Genomic DNA, 14029 nt, shown 5'->3' with positions numbered 1-14029 from the left:
TCGTAGAGGAAATAGAACAAACGCTAATGCGCTCACCAAGAATAAGGTACACAGCTAGATCAATTCTCTGTGGTGAGTAATTGAACTAACGTGTAATTGAGAAATTCTGGAATTCAAGTGTTTCGTTCCAAACCCAGGTACGTTTCATCATCGTTACGTTCTCAGACAAGCTATTCAAAAGCAGCAATAAAAGACCTCAGGAACTCATCTCAAAGAATAATTCCACCAAAACCTTTCCCATACAAACCAGAAGCATCCCAGGTTCAGTCTGAGGTTCCCAGCTCAGCGCTCGGCTGCAGTAACACTGCTGATGTAGCAGAAAGGTGCCAGGCATGGGCTGAAAGGGCTGCAAGCAGAAAGAAAACGCCTGGTAATATCAGAAAGAATTAAAACATTTATTGGGCATAAATATATTACATATACACTACAGATACAGTTAAGTCTTACATACATAGTGTAGTATTTGCAAAATCTATACATTAAAATTGATATGGCAGTTTTAATACAATGCATATGAAATAGTCTAAAATTTACAATACGAGAAAACTTATGATTATTTATTTTTTTTAAAGTCGAAAAGCTTGGAATGTATGTTCCCATAGTGAGGTAAAAACTTTTTATTTCTTTTCAATTTAAAGAACTGTGCAAGGATAAGGTTCATACACATTCAGTTAGGGCACTTCTCAATCGTGACGCTGAATACTGAACTACCGACGCCAACAAACAGGGTTAGAAAACATTTCAAGTTCATAAGGAAAAAGGCAGAACCATATAAAAACATCCCTCTCTGTCCTTAAGGGCTGCAAATATTTAGTGTTTCATTCCACCTTTCTTGTCCGTCCTTTCTTTGAGAGCAGAGAGCTCTCGGAGCCTGACGCAGTTGGCTCAGAACGGCAAACAGCCGCGTGGGGAAGCCAAGGCATCAGCAAACCGCAGGGATGGAAACCAAAACAGAAATGGTTTATGATCCACAATGCTTTTCTTTTGTTTCCTTTCTTTTTTTTTGGTTATGAATCCCAGTCAGATCACTATGGCAGAAGATACAAGCTGAAACAATGCCTAATCCACCTCGTTAGGGGCTGTCCTACTCCTGGAGAACACCTCGGCCCAGGGCTGGGCTGGGCGCTGACGTGAGCATGACTGCAAGGGACCAAGACAGAAACACCTGAAGCCTCACCCATTGCTTTTCTCTACACTTCTGCTCGCTGCTTTTACTGTCTTTATATTTCAAACTTCCCCCCCCCCAAAAAAATATCAATCAAATGATACAAAGTTTTTTATAAAATATATATTAAAGCAGTTTTCCTAAAAAACAAACAAACAAAAAAAGGTGGCAGGTTTGGGTTTTGTAACAACGCTGCTGCAATAATGCTCCAAATATAAACATGAGAATCTACTCAAATGTCCGGGTTTCCAAACTAGCAGTCATCTCACTGCTTTAAAAAACACTCTTTCCCCCTCCACTGAGAACAGCTCTATCTGCTTTGCTCACAAAACTACAGATGCAAGGTCACAAAGTTTCGTATCACAAATAAATTTAAATAAGATGTAAATAAATTTGACAAGCCACGACTTTGGCAAAATCAAAAAAATATATATATTTAGCTCAATGCCATTAGTTTGCAAGGCTAAATTAAACTAATTATAGTCAATAACAAAATACAGAACATTTCTAATATTTGCTACATCTAGAGAGGCACACAGAATAATTCATTGATCTTAGCACTTTCTTTCCAGAGATGATTATGTTTTTGGATACATGTAAACGTTTGAATCACTGATAATGGTTTATTTTTTTTGGCATTTAATGTACTAGATGCTCCCATCTTCAAAAATGCAAGAAAATGTAATAAGATTAATAATACTAGGAATGCTGCCAGGTAAAAAGTTGACCTAAAGAACAACAGTATAAAACAGACAAAAATATAACATGCTATAGGGGGCAGGGAGGGGAATTAGTACATAAGTACACTTTTATTTTTTTAATTTTTATTTTTACAATAAATAAAAGATTGCACTGTAATTGGTATTTAAAGTACTGTATGCAGTATATAGTATAAATAAACCTAAAACAAAAATAATGTTGTTTTTTCCCCATTACTTTGGTTAAGGGAATATTATGCTAGTACAGGAATCTGAATCCTAGACAATGGAGACAGAGCACAAAATAGCTAGGACAAAAGCAAAACCAAGTAGCAAAAATATACAAAACCAATAGGCAGGGAAATACACTGTGTCTGTTGCACCCTTTTGGAATCTATATGCACCTCCAGCTCACTTATGTCCCTGAGGTACTCGCACAATGTTGACTTAATATAAATAACCCAATGACTCCAGAGTTAAAGATCTATCTTGGTGGATTAAGATGTGTGCCAGGGAAGAGGCAGGCAGGAGGGGGAATGCTGCTCGACGAGCAAGGACTTTACCTGTGCAGGACTCCAGTCCCAATTTTGCAATGTACCAAGTATTTCCATTAGCCCTGTGTTAAGAACAACGTAGGCACCTACGCAGGGGACTTAAAATAAACAGATTCCATTTCTGACACCCCCAAAAAGTTCTATAAAATCGATACCCCTCCAAAAACAAAAAGATCAACTGACAGTGATGTTTGCTTAAGTTTAGTGTAAATCTCACCTAATTCAGTAGAGACAGTAAGCTATCACCAGCTCTAATTTAAATCAGACTGAAGGTAATAGAATAATATCTACTATTAGATTAGGAATAGTTACATACAGTGACAAACAGACAAGTTAAAGCAGCTTTTAAATAGCTGAACAAGGGAATAGCTAACTATTGCACAATGCCCTCTTACTTAAAATTACTGCAAGAAATCAAAACGGTAAAAAAAAGAATCTATAATGCTTATAATTTATATGCAGTTTGGTTACTTGATTTCTTAGGCAGGCAGTTTATAGTGTTGTAACTGTAAAAGTAACAGGTTTTTTAGACTGCAGGATATTGTTCCAATTTAAATCCACTAAACAGTTAAAATAACAATTCACTTTTTATCTTAAAAAAGTATGGGGCAAATGGAGTGAATAATTCATAGGCAACATTGCTAATACTGTTGAATGGAAACCTGGTACTGTTGACTAACGCTGTACTCTAATCTTACTGCTATACACGCTTGTGACTAACGTTTAGGAGAAGAAGAAGAAACAAAAAAAGTGACTTGGTTAAAATTTCCTAAGTAATAAGATACAATAAGAGACCTGTGTAAGAACTTCAGTGAAAAAAATACAACAAACCAAACCATGATGACAAGGCAAATTGGTGACAGTTTCGAAACGGTGAAGAGAACAATCTTGCTTTTAGTATCTGGTTTGCTTGTTTCTCCAGTTTGACCACTTCCTAGTTTTGAATTTCAAAAAGGTGCATCAAAACACTGATTTATCTTTCTTCAAGCTACAACTGTAAAAACAAGAGAAGTATATAAAATGTATGGTAGAACAAAAGGATTTCAAAAAGGAATATCTGAATAAATGTGTGGATTATAATGCGTAGCATTAGTTAAATTTGTATCTCAAACTTCCATTGAATTCTCTACTTCATAAAGAAGTATTGTAATATACAGGCGAATATAATTGACAAACTTGCAAAGCCAAGTACAATGAGGGCTGCAAACTGTTCATCAGTAGCAATCATGCTCTTTATCTTCGGATCATCTATGCTTCCCATTTCTCCCGCGAGCATGATCTCATTTTGCTGAAGCATGAAGGCAACGGATGGGCTGAAAGGTCCACTAAGTTCCTGTGAGGTATCTGAGCACCGGCGGCACACACAGACGCGAAAGCGATAGTCCGTGTTGACTTGAAGGCCTGAGATTTGGAATGTGGTCTCATCTCCCTTGTACACCTACAAGACACAACAGTTGCACGTAAAAAGCAGAACGAACGCCACTTTTTTTTTGTTGTTCATAGCATACGGACAATTTTCAGAAGCACCCTGTGAAATATTTGTTGAGTGAAGAATGAGGGTAAATAACTCACTCTCATAGGACTCTGAAAGGATTGTGCATTCCACACAAAGCCACAAGTTGTGACAAGAGTGGAACGCAGCAAGGATTTGGGCAAGGAAGGCAGGTCAGGTCTGGCAGGGCCATAAAGGAAGGAAGGCTCTCCTCCCCCAGGTCGAGGCAGGCTTCAAAAACACAGCAGCCTGTAGAGGCTGAGAGCAGAGGTGTCTCCATACGCAGTGCTCAGCAGACTGAGCACACTCGAGGGTAGGCAAGACTTCAGACAAAATGCCGCACACAAGAGGTGCATATCTCTCATGGGGGTGATAAGCAGCACAAATGTATCTCTGCACTGTTAAGACGTGACTACAAGCCCAACACGTTTAAGGCATGAGAACCATATTTAGCCCCAAGAAGAAAAAAACCTGCAAACTAAGGTTATTGCAAGACATTCACTGCACAGTCAGGAAATCAGAAACAAGTATTATTTTAATGTACGTCCCTCACACTTCTCTCAAGAGTCAGTGATTATGCCAGAAATTGCACTTTCAGAATTCTGGAAATAATAACATCTTAGTAAGACATATAAAGCTCCTCTTGGTTGCATTGCATTTGGTTCTTCAATAACCCAAATCAGCCATGTGTTTTATGCTAATTGAATGGAGGTAACATATGACTCACAGCATGAGTCACAATATGAGAAAGAGAAATAACTGAACAGCTAAGAGACGTTCTGAGACTTAAATGGAAAGAGACCACTGGAAACATTTATGAACTCTGAAAACAAACAACCAGTCAACAATTTATGTAAGGCAGGGCTGTTGAAATAAAAAGCAACGTGTCACAGAGTGTTTGTACCTCCTGGAAAAGAAACCTGAACTTCGGATGCATGTTCCTTTGCTCATTTATCTCCTCACAGTGGGAGGAGAGGAGAGAGCATCTCTGCCTCCTGAGAGTAAGAGCTCTGGCTGAGAGCAGTGGAAGCAGCAAAATTAAAGCTGAGCAGACACATCACTTCCTGGGTGTTGCCCCAGAGAAAGGAGAAGAAAAAAATCCAAATAGGAGACTATTAGCCCAGCTGAACACCACCTAAAGAACGCAACCTCCCTGCCTGTTCTTACCCCTGAGACTCATCTCTCAGTCAGGAAGTCAGTCTGATTGCTTAAGAAGTAACAGCACAGAAGATGAAGGTTTTCCTTTCATTCATTTTCTCCCTTCCAAAACTTCCCCACTTTTTCCAAGTACAGTTTGAATGACAGTGACTGAGTTTTCAGACTAAGCACCACTCTGCTAACACTGCTGCCTTGGAACATCTGCTCATCTTTGCAAAGCCACTGAAAAGCAAGCTATTAAGTTACAGTAACACATCACAGATAAAAACAATTACCAGCCCACAGACTTAAGGTGAAGTTTGAAGCACCTGCTTGCAAAGAAGGTCCTCTCACCAAGACATTCCCTGCATCTATTTTCCAACTGCAATGCCACTTCCAGTAGCACCGGTTGTGGTAACTGTCCTCCATCTGCTCCATCATCAATGTCACATCTTGTAAAGACCAGCTAGGATTCTTCTACTTCAGGGAATCATCTCACTCCCATCTCTTCACACTCTGAGACGTCATAACCCAAAGCATCCATCCTACATCACAGCAGTAAGCAGTGTATATTACTGGGTGCTGTTATCATCCATTTCAAAATGGATCCCCATGGAAGCTCTACAGGCCTTTGCCACAAATTAATTCCTATGCCACCAACATCACCACTTCTAAAACAAACCAAAAGTAAAATCCAAATTGTTTTAATAGAAAATTAACCACCCAAGCTTCATAAATTACATTTCACTGATACTTAGGGATGGGAAACATCTTTGTACTGAGAACACTTCACCAGTGTTTCTTGTTCTGCTGGGTGGTGAGCACCGGTGTAACTGGAAGTGGCTATGGGTAGCTAATCTAAAACCTGTATCTTCAATACAGCCTAATAGAGGTGGCCATTCAAGTCATCCAGACAGCAGCTCTTTGAAAAAAGCCACAGTCCAGTGAGAGAACAGTGCACCTTTAAAGAAAGTCTGAATAGCAGTGAAAAGTACATTGAATACGAGTGAATACTCCATGATGATAAAGACAAAACATTTCCTGTGCTACAGCTAGGAAGGTGGTGGCAATTGCTCTGCTGTCAGTGCTTTGGGGGCTATTTGGCACCAGAGGAGCTTTGTCCCTTCTCAGCAACAGGGAAACAATATTTGGGCTTAAATACCACCCACTTCTAAGAGCAGCCCGAGCCCTTCACAGCTGGCTGCAGGAGCATCCTGAGCACCCCGTGGCAGCAGCCACTGCCTGCTGTGCTGCCTGCTCAGTTTGCCTGCCTTGGTTTCTCCAGGAGCATAGGAAGCCAAGGCAGGATGCCCTCAGCACAAAGTGCACCCTTGGCTGTAAGCAGCTACACTCTGAACAGACTTTAAATGCACAACAGAAGAAAAAGTGATAACTGCATGTAAAGCTTTTGAACTTGCTCAACAAATATTAAACCAAATTCAACTGTATAAAGAAGCATATATATTTTTAAATGTAGCACATTATGTTTTGGTAGCCAACAAGTTAAAGAACCCATCCAATTTATCACTTTTACTCCTAGAAATAGCTTTTCTGTTTAGGCACCTGAGAATATAATAAAAACATGATGAGCTTTTTGGCTTGCTCCCTCAGTGAAAATATCATCACAAGTAATGAACTGCTGCCAGAGCCCCTTTTGGCATTTGATACTACTGATCAAAACAGACAGCTCAGAGAATTCCTGCAGGCAAGTATTTCTCAGTTTCACAGATGTCATGATATAATTCCCAAAAGCTTCAATCTTTTCTCAACAATAAAAAAACATCAGCCACAACTGCTCTATAAGCAATGCACTGGAAAGCATAAGCTCCTCCCAGCCCCTCACACTGACTCAAGGTTACATCCATGCAAAGCTGGAGACAATTCTGACACGATGGAATGCTAAGTTCTAACTGAATAAGCTCTGTCAGGTAGAACTGCATGAGACAAAACACAAATCTCAGCCCGCAGCTCCTGGAGTTTGCAGTGGTTTCCTTCCTCAGTTGTAAACAAGGAAGATCTGATTTCCTAAAAGGAACTGTAATGCCCTATGGCTTTGCTATTTGATGCATCCAAACAGATAAAGAATACAAATACACAAAAAGGAACATACTACTCAGGAAACAGGGAAAGGAATATTTACTTTTTTAACATGCTTTTTTGGTAACCAAATTACTATCCGTTTAGCTCCTGCACATCAAATTCTTCAGACGGCACCCAGTAGAGATACATTTGCAATGCGCTTTCCCAGAAGAAGGCAGGGATTTCTGCAGCCTCAAGCCAAAAGAAATGGCATTCAGGCAGTTTGGTATAACCCTCCCAGGTCAAATGGTGGAGGAAGTGTGGGTTGTGGGATGCAGGGAGCTCCATGGGGCTACAGGTGGAGGAGGCAGCTCAGGGGAGATGATCTAGAGAGAAACTGTAGCTGTACCCGAAAAGCAGTGGCTGGTGCTGCAGCAGGGAAAGTGAAATTGCTTTAGCATTTCTTACTTTATATGTGAACGAAAGTAATTATTTTATGTAATGTGAATGCATTTCTACAATACGAATGAAGCACAAGTACGATACAATGAGTTCCTCCTACGTGTTCTTAGATCTCTCAAGAGCATCCGTTCTGTAAATGGAATATAAAAAGAATATTGCATTTTGCATTTTCTGAAGGGCTTTTGAGCAAAAAAATGGATCAAGATCAGTAGCATAAAATTATTCCAGAAACAGTAACTGAGTGTCTGAACTGTGCAACTTGGGTGATGGATTGTGTGAGCTTCCTTACTGAGTCCAATAGACTTCATGGTCAACACCATTCCACTGTGTGCACATTTGTTCTCCAAACAGTCAGGAGATACAGTCATGTTTTCAAATGTCAGACACAACTGCCATGAAGAAGTCCCAGCTCAGTTTTCTCAATGACAGAATCTTTCTTTTCCAAACTTACTGGAATGAAAAGACTCAAATCCACTATGTCAAACATATTCTTGTCAATAAAACACAATCACACTAGTTTAAAATACATAAGAACAGTATGAATGCAAAGCCAGTATTGCAAGAGGCATATTGACATTTTCCTACTATGTCTGTTGAAATAACAACATCTTTGTGAAATTTCCTGGGGGAGAAATGCAGATATATGTATATGTATGTATCTCAAACATTCTCCCATCTCATAACAAAAAATAGATTCATATATATCATCATCTTGATTTCTGTTTTGCACAGTCACTGTTACAGATGGTAATGCTTTGGAGTTCAATTAGTTTGTTCTACTCCAGGAGATACCTGCATATGAACTCACACTCATAAGCTTTCACTCATTACAATGCTGAAACAACAATTAGTGCTTTGAGATAAAATGAAGACTGCTTTTTTCCAACTATTAGCTAGCTATACTGGGGAGCAGACACAGAGATGTGGCTCCATGGGCTTTTAACACATCTCCCTAGTTAAATCCTCTTAAAGTCTTGCCTTAAGTGGTTGCCTTGAAATTGCCACAAATAAAGTGATCTGACTACTGACAGGATTACACACTTGTAACAGTAAAAAAGCTTTGTGTTCATTAGCCGAAATGCTTCAATTTGGGGGTAATTTCTGAAGTGAACTTCTATTCTGCGAAACTCTTCTCATCGACATTTGATCTGATGTAAAACACATCACAGAACAAAAGCCACAACTGTGCCCTGGAGGATGAATGAAAGTGAAAGAAATTGAGGACGAGCAACCCTAAACATGAAATGAAGTGCTGCACAGCTGCTGAACAGCCTGTCGAGTTCATGTATTTTATATACTCATACCACCATTTCTTGACTGCAAAGATTAAACCATCATCTAACTTAAAGGAACATGAAGCCATGCTCAATTCTCTCCAAGGATGGCCAGAACATATTAAGCACTGTAGCTTCCTAAAGCTGCACACAGAGACTGGATGTTGAGGCTATTCTGTCAATTGAGCAAGAACAGAATGGGTCCATGTAATCCAATTACCATGGACATTAAGAAGCCGTCACAGTGAACACAGGTCATATTACCTACACAGAGATGATAATATTTCCCCCCAGATTAACTGGTTTATGAATCTTCAGCACTCACATGAATTACCTTGCATTTATGCTTGTGTTATTTTAGATAATCCATTAATTTGCAGTAATACTCAAAAACAGACTGAAGAGAAGTAAAGGTATAGTTGCAAAGAAACTGACACCCTACTTATACTTCTAAGAATTCAATTAAGGCTTAATATATCTTATTCCCTCATTTGGTCACATGAATCCATATAACAATGAAAGAAAGGACGGGGAGAAGACAAGGCACAGATGAAGTGCACTGCAAATAACAAAGCTAGAGGTGTGAGAGGTGAAATAAAAGATTTAGTTATGAATGAGTTCCATTTCAGATGTGCTGGGGACATGACCATTTGTGATCTCTAATCAGTACAGACAACTGAAGGAGGAACCATATTTCAGGTACAGTAAAGCCCACAACCCCTGTGGGGCACCAGATACACAGTTGTCACACACTCCTGCATCTAAGCTCTAGACAGCAACACGATGGCTGAACAAACCAATTTAAAGTTGTCTACCTGAGTGAAATCTGTGATAAAAGGTCTTGAAGGCTCCCCTGAAAATCCAGGAATGGATCTAGTGGATCAGGCAGATAATCCACCTGGTTCATCTCCTCTTTGGACAACTAGCACCAACCAGCTCAGAAGCAAACATGGATGGACAGAATGGTACTTTCTAAAGGTGAGCTCAGTTGGAAATAGTAACCAACTCTGGAGAGAGCATAAAATCACTCCACTGAAATAACAATGTTCTGTATATTCCCCTGGGGTGAAAACAACCTACTACAGCTCTTGATTTTGATTCAGTCTTTACCAAAGTTCACCTGACGCATCACCATGGGGTGTAATTCAATACAGGAGAAAGAAACAACACAGAATGTTCCAAAACATTTCCATTATATAACCAATTGAGCACTATAATCGAGACCAATTTCCTACCTGCTTATATTCAGACTCTCTTCCAACCAGCACTTGCAGAACGTAACCAACAGGATCGCCCTTCATGGGTGGGACCAGTTCCCAGGTAATTTCACAGGCGTTTCCTTCCAACTGCGTTACCCGAGGAGCTACAATAAAAATGAATATGCTAGCATTTAATATAAAGACTGCATTGAAATGTCACTTCTATTTAATAAAGCACTTATGAAATAAGAACTTCAAAAGAGAATTTCAGGACATCACAGGGTTTAATAGCACAATCTGTATCATATTTATGTAACCAATAATTAAATTACCATCACAAGGAGATAAAACTGGGACTGGATTTATAAGTCTCTCAAAAGTCCAATTTATTTCAGGACAGTCTTGCCTGATTTAAGCTGGATTCTTGTAGAACAGTAACACTGAGACAGAAAATTGAATGAAATTCAGAGGTGATTAACACGATCCTAATAAATTTACCGTAAAATGAAAGTGAGATGATTGAGGTACCTCTCATCTGTCAGTCATGAACCCCTTAAAAGGGGGAGTGAATGTGATGAAAATTTTGAACTTTTAAGATCTAATCACAATGACAGGCACTAAACTTTCCAAAGCAGAAGCCAACTCACAAATTACATTGGCATTAATAAAAGCAGCAATTTCACGAAGTTCTGAGCAAACACTGCAGCAGAGGAGATGGTCTGCACATTCCTCCCATGCTCTAAGGCAGCTGGCTACATGTCGTTGAAAGAACACTGTACCAAACATTTCATTCAGGAAAAATGAGAGGAGAAATGTCAGTAGAGAAGTTAAATAATCCATATTAGAAATTAATTCAAGCAAAAGTACAAGGATTTGTTAAATGCTTAGACTCGTATCTAATATACCAAGCCTGGAACTGAGATGATCAGACCTGGTATTCTTATAGTGCTTAGACTAGAAGTCTAAGAAACTCCATTTGTCATCTGATAAAATGCCCTCTCTGTAAATGGATCTCTTGGTAGCTGAAAGCAACAAGATGTCATATGATGCCTGACAGCATGCTAACAGGTGAGCTGAGCATGTTTATGTATTCAAATCAGCATCTGCCAGTGGAAGGCATCAAAACAACCACAACAGCCATCAGGCTCTGCCACTGTGCTCAAAAGCACCTGACCAAAACATGAAACTGGGAGAAACCTGGTGCTAAACACTTCACCACGTGGTTAATGAGTGCACGTGCAAGGACATGAGCTTGTTAAAGGAGATACAGATTCCCAAGCCATGAAAACACACAACAGGAGACTCTATCAAGGAAACAACTGATGCTGTGGCTGCATATATTACACTAATTTTAGACTAATTTGCCACCACCCAAGAGGAACACATGAATCATACGCGGGCCCAGATATAATCAATATCCATTTGCTTCTCTCCGTACATCTGCTGGTGTTGAGAGATTGTTAATAGATGCCTCCATCTCAGCTGACAACAACATTCTCAATTATTTTCCTTTTTCCTTCCACTCTGTTACATGCAGATTTTTCTCTGACACACAACTGTCATCATTTTAGGGTCAACTGAGTAATTAGGACATTTTACAGGAAGACAAACATCTGCTTCCGATAGATGGAGAATGAAGTTCATGACAAACATTTCTTTGAATAGCTCCAAACATGGGAGGGAATCAACATAATTCTGTCAGCTGGCTGCCTCAACAGACCTCCTCTTCCCATAGCATCACTTTTATTATTATTATTTTTTTTTACAGTAGTATTCCCTAACACAGCTTTTGTTGTTCCACTTCTCTCTGTTAGAGTCAGTGTTTTGTCATGTACCCGTGGTCCCATCCCACATACAGCCCAGTACTGTGCTCTATCCTAATGGCTTGACATTCAGACCTCAGTATGAGTCACATTTAACAGGGACTCAGTGCTCAGGCAGGCAAGAAGTCCATGGAACAAAATCTTAAGTGAGATCTGAACTTACCCAAATGGATTTCTGTCCATCAGAATGGCAATGTGATTGCAGCACTTGCCTGTGCTACCTTTACCTAGTTGGTGCAGCTACGAGTGATGGCAGCAGTAACTTAGGCTCAGCATGTGCTACAGTCAGCCTGCTTCATCCTGCACATGCTTTCTTTGTTGGGTGGTATGGCTTACATCAGGACAATTGTGCAAGAGAGTGGATCAGCATAATCCACCATGGCGTAGGTGTAATTTACAACTGAACACCAAACAGATACAGCTATCTTCTTCCAGAAACACGTGCCAAAAGGCAAGAGGAAAAAGCAAGCTGTATTCGAAGGTGGGATCCTCACATATGCTGACTTCTGCAAGCCAGTCTCCTGATGCACTCCCTGCACTCGAGGGCACTGTCCTTCCTGAGAGCAACTCAGAGCAGCCAGCCCAGGGACCAGAGAATTACACCCTGGCAGTATTTTTCCCACTCTAAATCTTGAATGGTGTCAAAAATCACCAAAGCCAGATTTCAAATAGAACGGAACAAATGATACCTCTCTGGCAGACTAAGCAGTGTTATTTCTCACAGGAAGCAGTACTGCTTGACATATGAGTGTAAGCACACAGAAAAAGAAGGTCAGCACAGCATCTGATTTCAGCTTATCTGACAACAAACACATCAAATCCACTCCCTTCATAATATTTCTTCTTGGAAGAAGAAACAGAACTACTCAGGGCAGAATTCACACATTATAAAACTTTATTTAATTAGCCCTTTTCTTCTTCCAGCAGAACACACGCTAAGCGCGATAACGAATCTGATGTTTTATCCATGAGAAATACTGTTATTAATTTTATAAATTAAAGGAAAAATAAACTCTGAACTGCATAGCTGATCATCACCTACACAACTTGAAACAGCACGCAGCTTTACTAACACTGAGGTTGTATGTACACATACATACTGCAGTGTTATTTCCCCCTCATGAAGCGTTCCAGTAATTCAAAGCAATCCTCTGGAAAACTCAGCAGCAGCATTTTAACAGTTGCTGTATAACAACACTGGTAGGTGTAACATTTATGTTGTTTACATGAGCATTCTGGTGATAACTTTGCTTCCCACTATCGTGTAATTTAACTATTCACAGACACATAGAAGCAACACTCACCATTCTTTTGCATGACTGCCTACCTATATTAATATTTACAAACTGACTGCACTTACCTTACTTAAGAAGTTCTGTAAGTAAAAATACTACATACCTTTGATCGCAGGTGGGACTGACTTAGTTGTGCAGAAGGTACATATTTCTGAGAAAGGTCCCTCCCCAGCATCATTGACAGCCTGTATTCTAAATGAGTAACAGGTGGACTCTGTCAGCCTTTGTATCTTGTATGTATGACTTGGTCCCCTGTAAATCGGAATAAACCTGGAAACAACGAAAATGGGAATACGGAATTACATGGCTGTGGCAGAAACATATAAGTTTATTACATTTATCAGTTCAACGCAAACATGTTGTGAAAACTGGCACAACATGCTTTGCAAAGCATTAAAAACATTGTCCCTTCTGCAACTAATACTTACCTTGCAAATTGATTACATGAATTATCCAGAAACACTTCTATTGGTGCACTTCTGCTCCCTAGTAATCAAAATGGGTTAAACTCATGTTCTGCTACAATGCACTGAGTGTGCTGCTAGTACAAAAGTATGTTTAGAACAGGATTAATTTGACTTTATTCACACACTAAGATCCACAGTTGAGATCCTACTCCCATGTATGCCATCTTAATCCAGAGTAACAATTTAAATCAGAGCATAAGGGCTGTATTTAATGTATTACACACTCCTTAGCTTTAAGGGCTTTATAGCCTGCAGACAGCCCAACAGTGGAGACAGAAGAAGATTCAGAGAGCACACATTGTGGAATATGAGTGAAAAGGAAGAGAGAAGAGAAAGCATGGTTACAGGGAGGGGGAGATGCAGGATGGAAAGAAGATGGGGTTGAGTGGGGGATGCCTGTAATGACACAGGTCTGCTTGAAAGCACACTGAAAAGAAGGAGAAG

The 14029-nt window shown here is 39.8% G+C and overlaps 1 protein-coding gene across 1 annotated transcript in view; it reads right to left on the bottom strand.

The window, feature by feature from the left end:
* Window positions 1–374: 374 nt before the first annotated feature.
* The window catches only part of FNDC3B (fibronectin type III domain containing 3B), a 147546-nt gene continuing 133891 nt past the window's right edge, over window positions 375–14029 (bottom strand). The window contains exons 24-26 of the mRNA XM_042881193.1: window positions 13222–13388; window positions 10037–10164; window positions 375–3855 (exon numbers count right to left, since the gene is read on the bottom strand). Coding sequence (XP_042737127.1) covers window positions 3544–3855; window positions 10037–10164; window positions 13222–13388 — 607 coding nt within the window. The 3' untranslated portion in view covers window positions 375–3543. The remainder of the gene's footprint in view (window positions 3856–10036; window positions 10165–13221; window positions 13389–14029) is intronic.

This window comes from Lagopus leucura, unplaced genomic scaffold (genome assembly GCF_019238085.1).
Source record: "Lagopus leucura isolate 7727_CA_CO unplaced genomic scaffold, USGS_WTPT01 Super-Scaffold_100029, whole genome shotgun sequence".
In the NCBI taxonomy this organism is placed as follows: Eukaryota; Metazoa; Chordata; class Aves; order Galliformes; family Phasianidae; genus Lagopus; species Lagopus leucura.
Note: the sequence above shows the minus strand (reverse complement) of the source record. Positions and strands in the feature narration are given on the sequence as shown.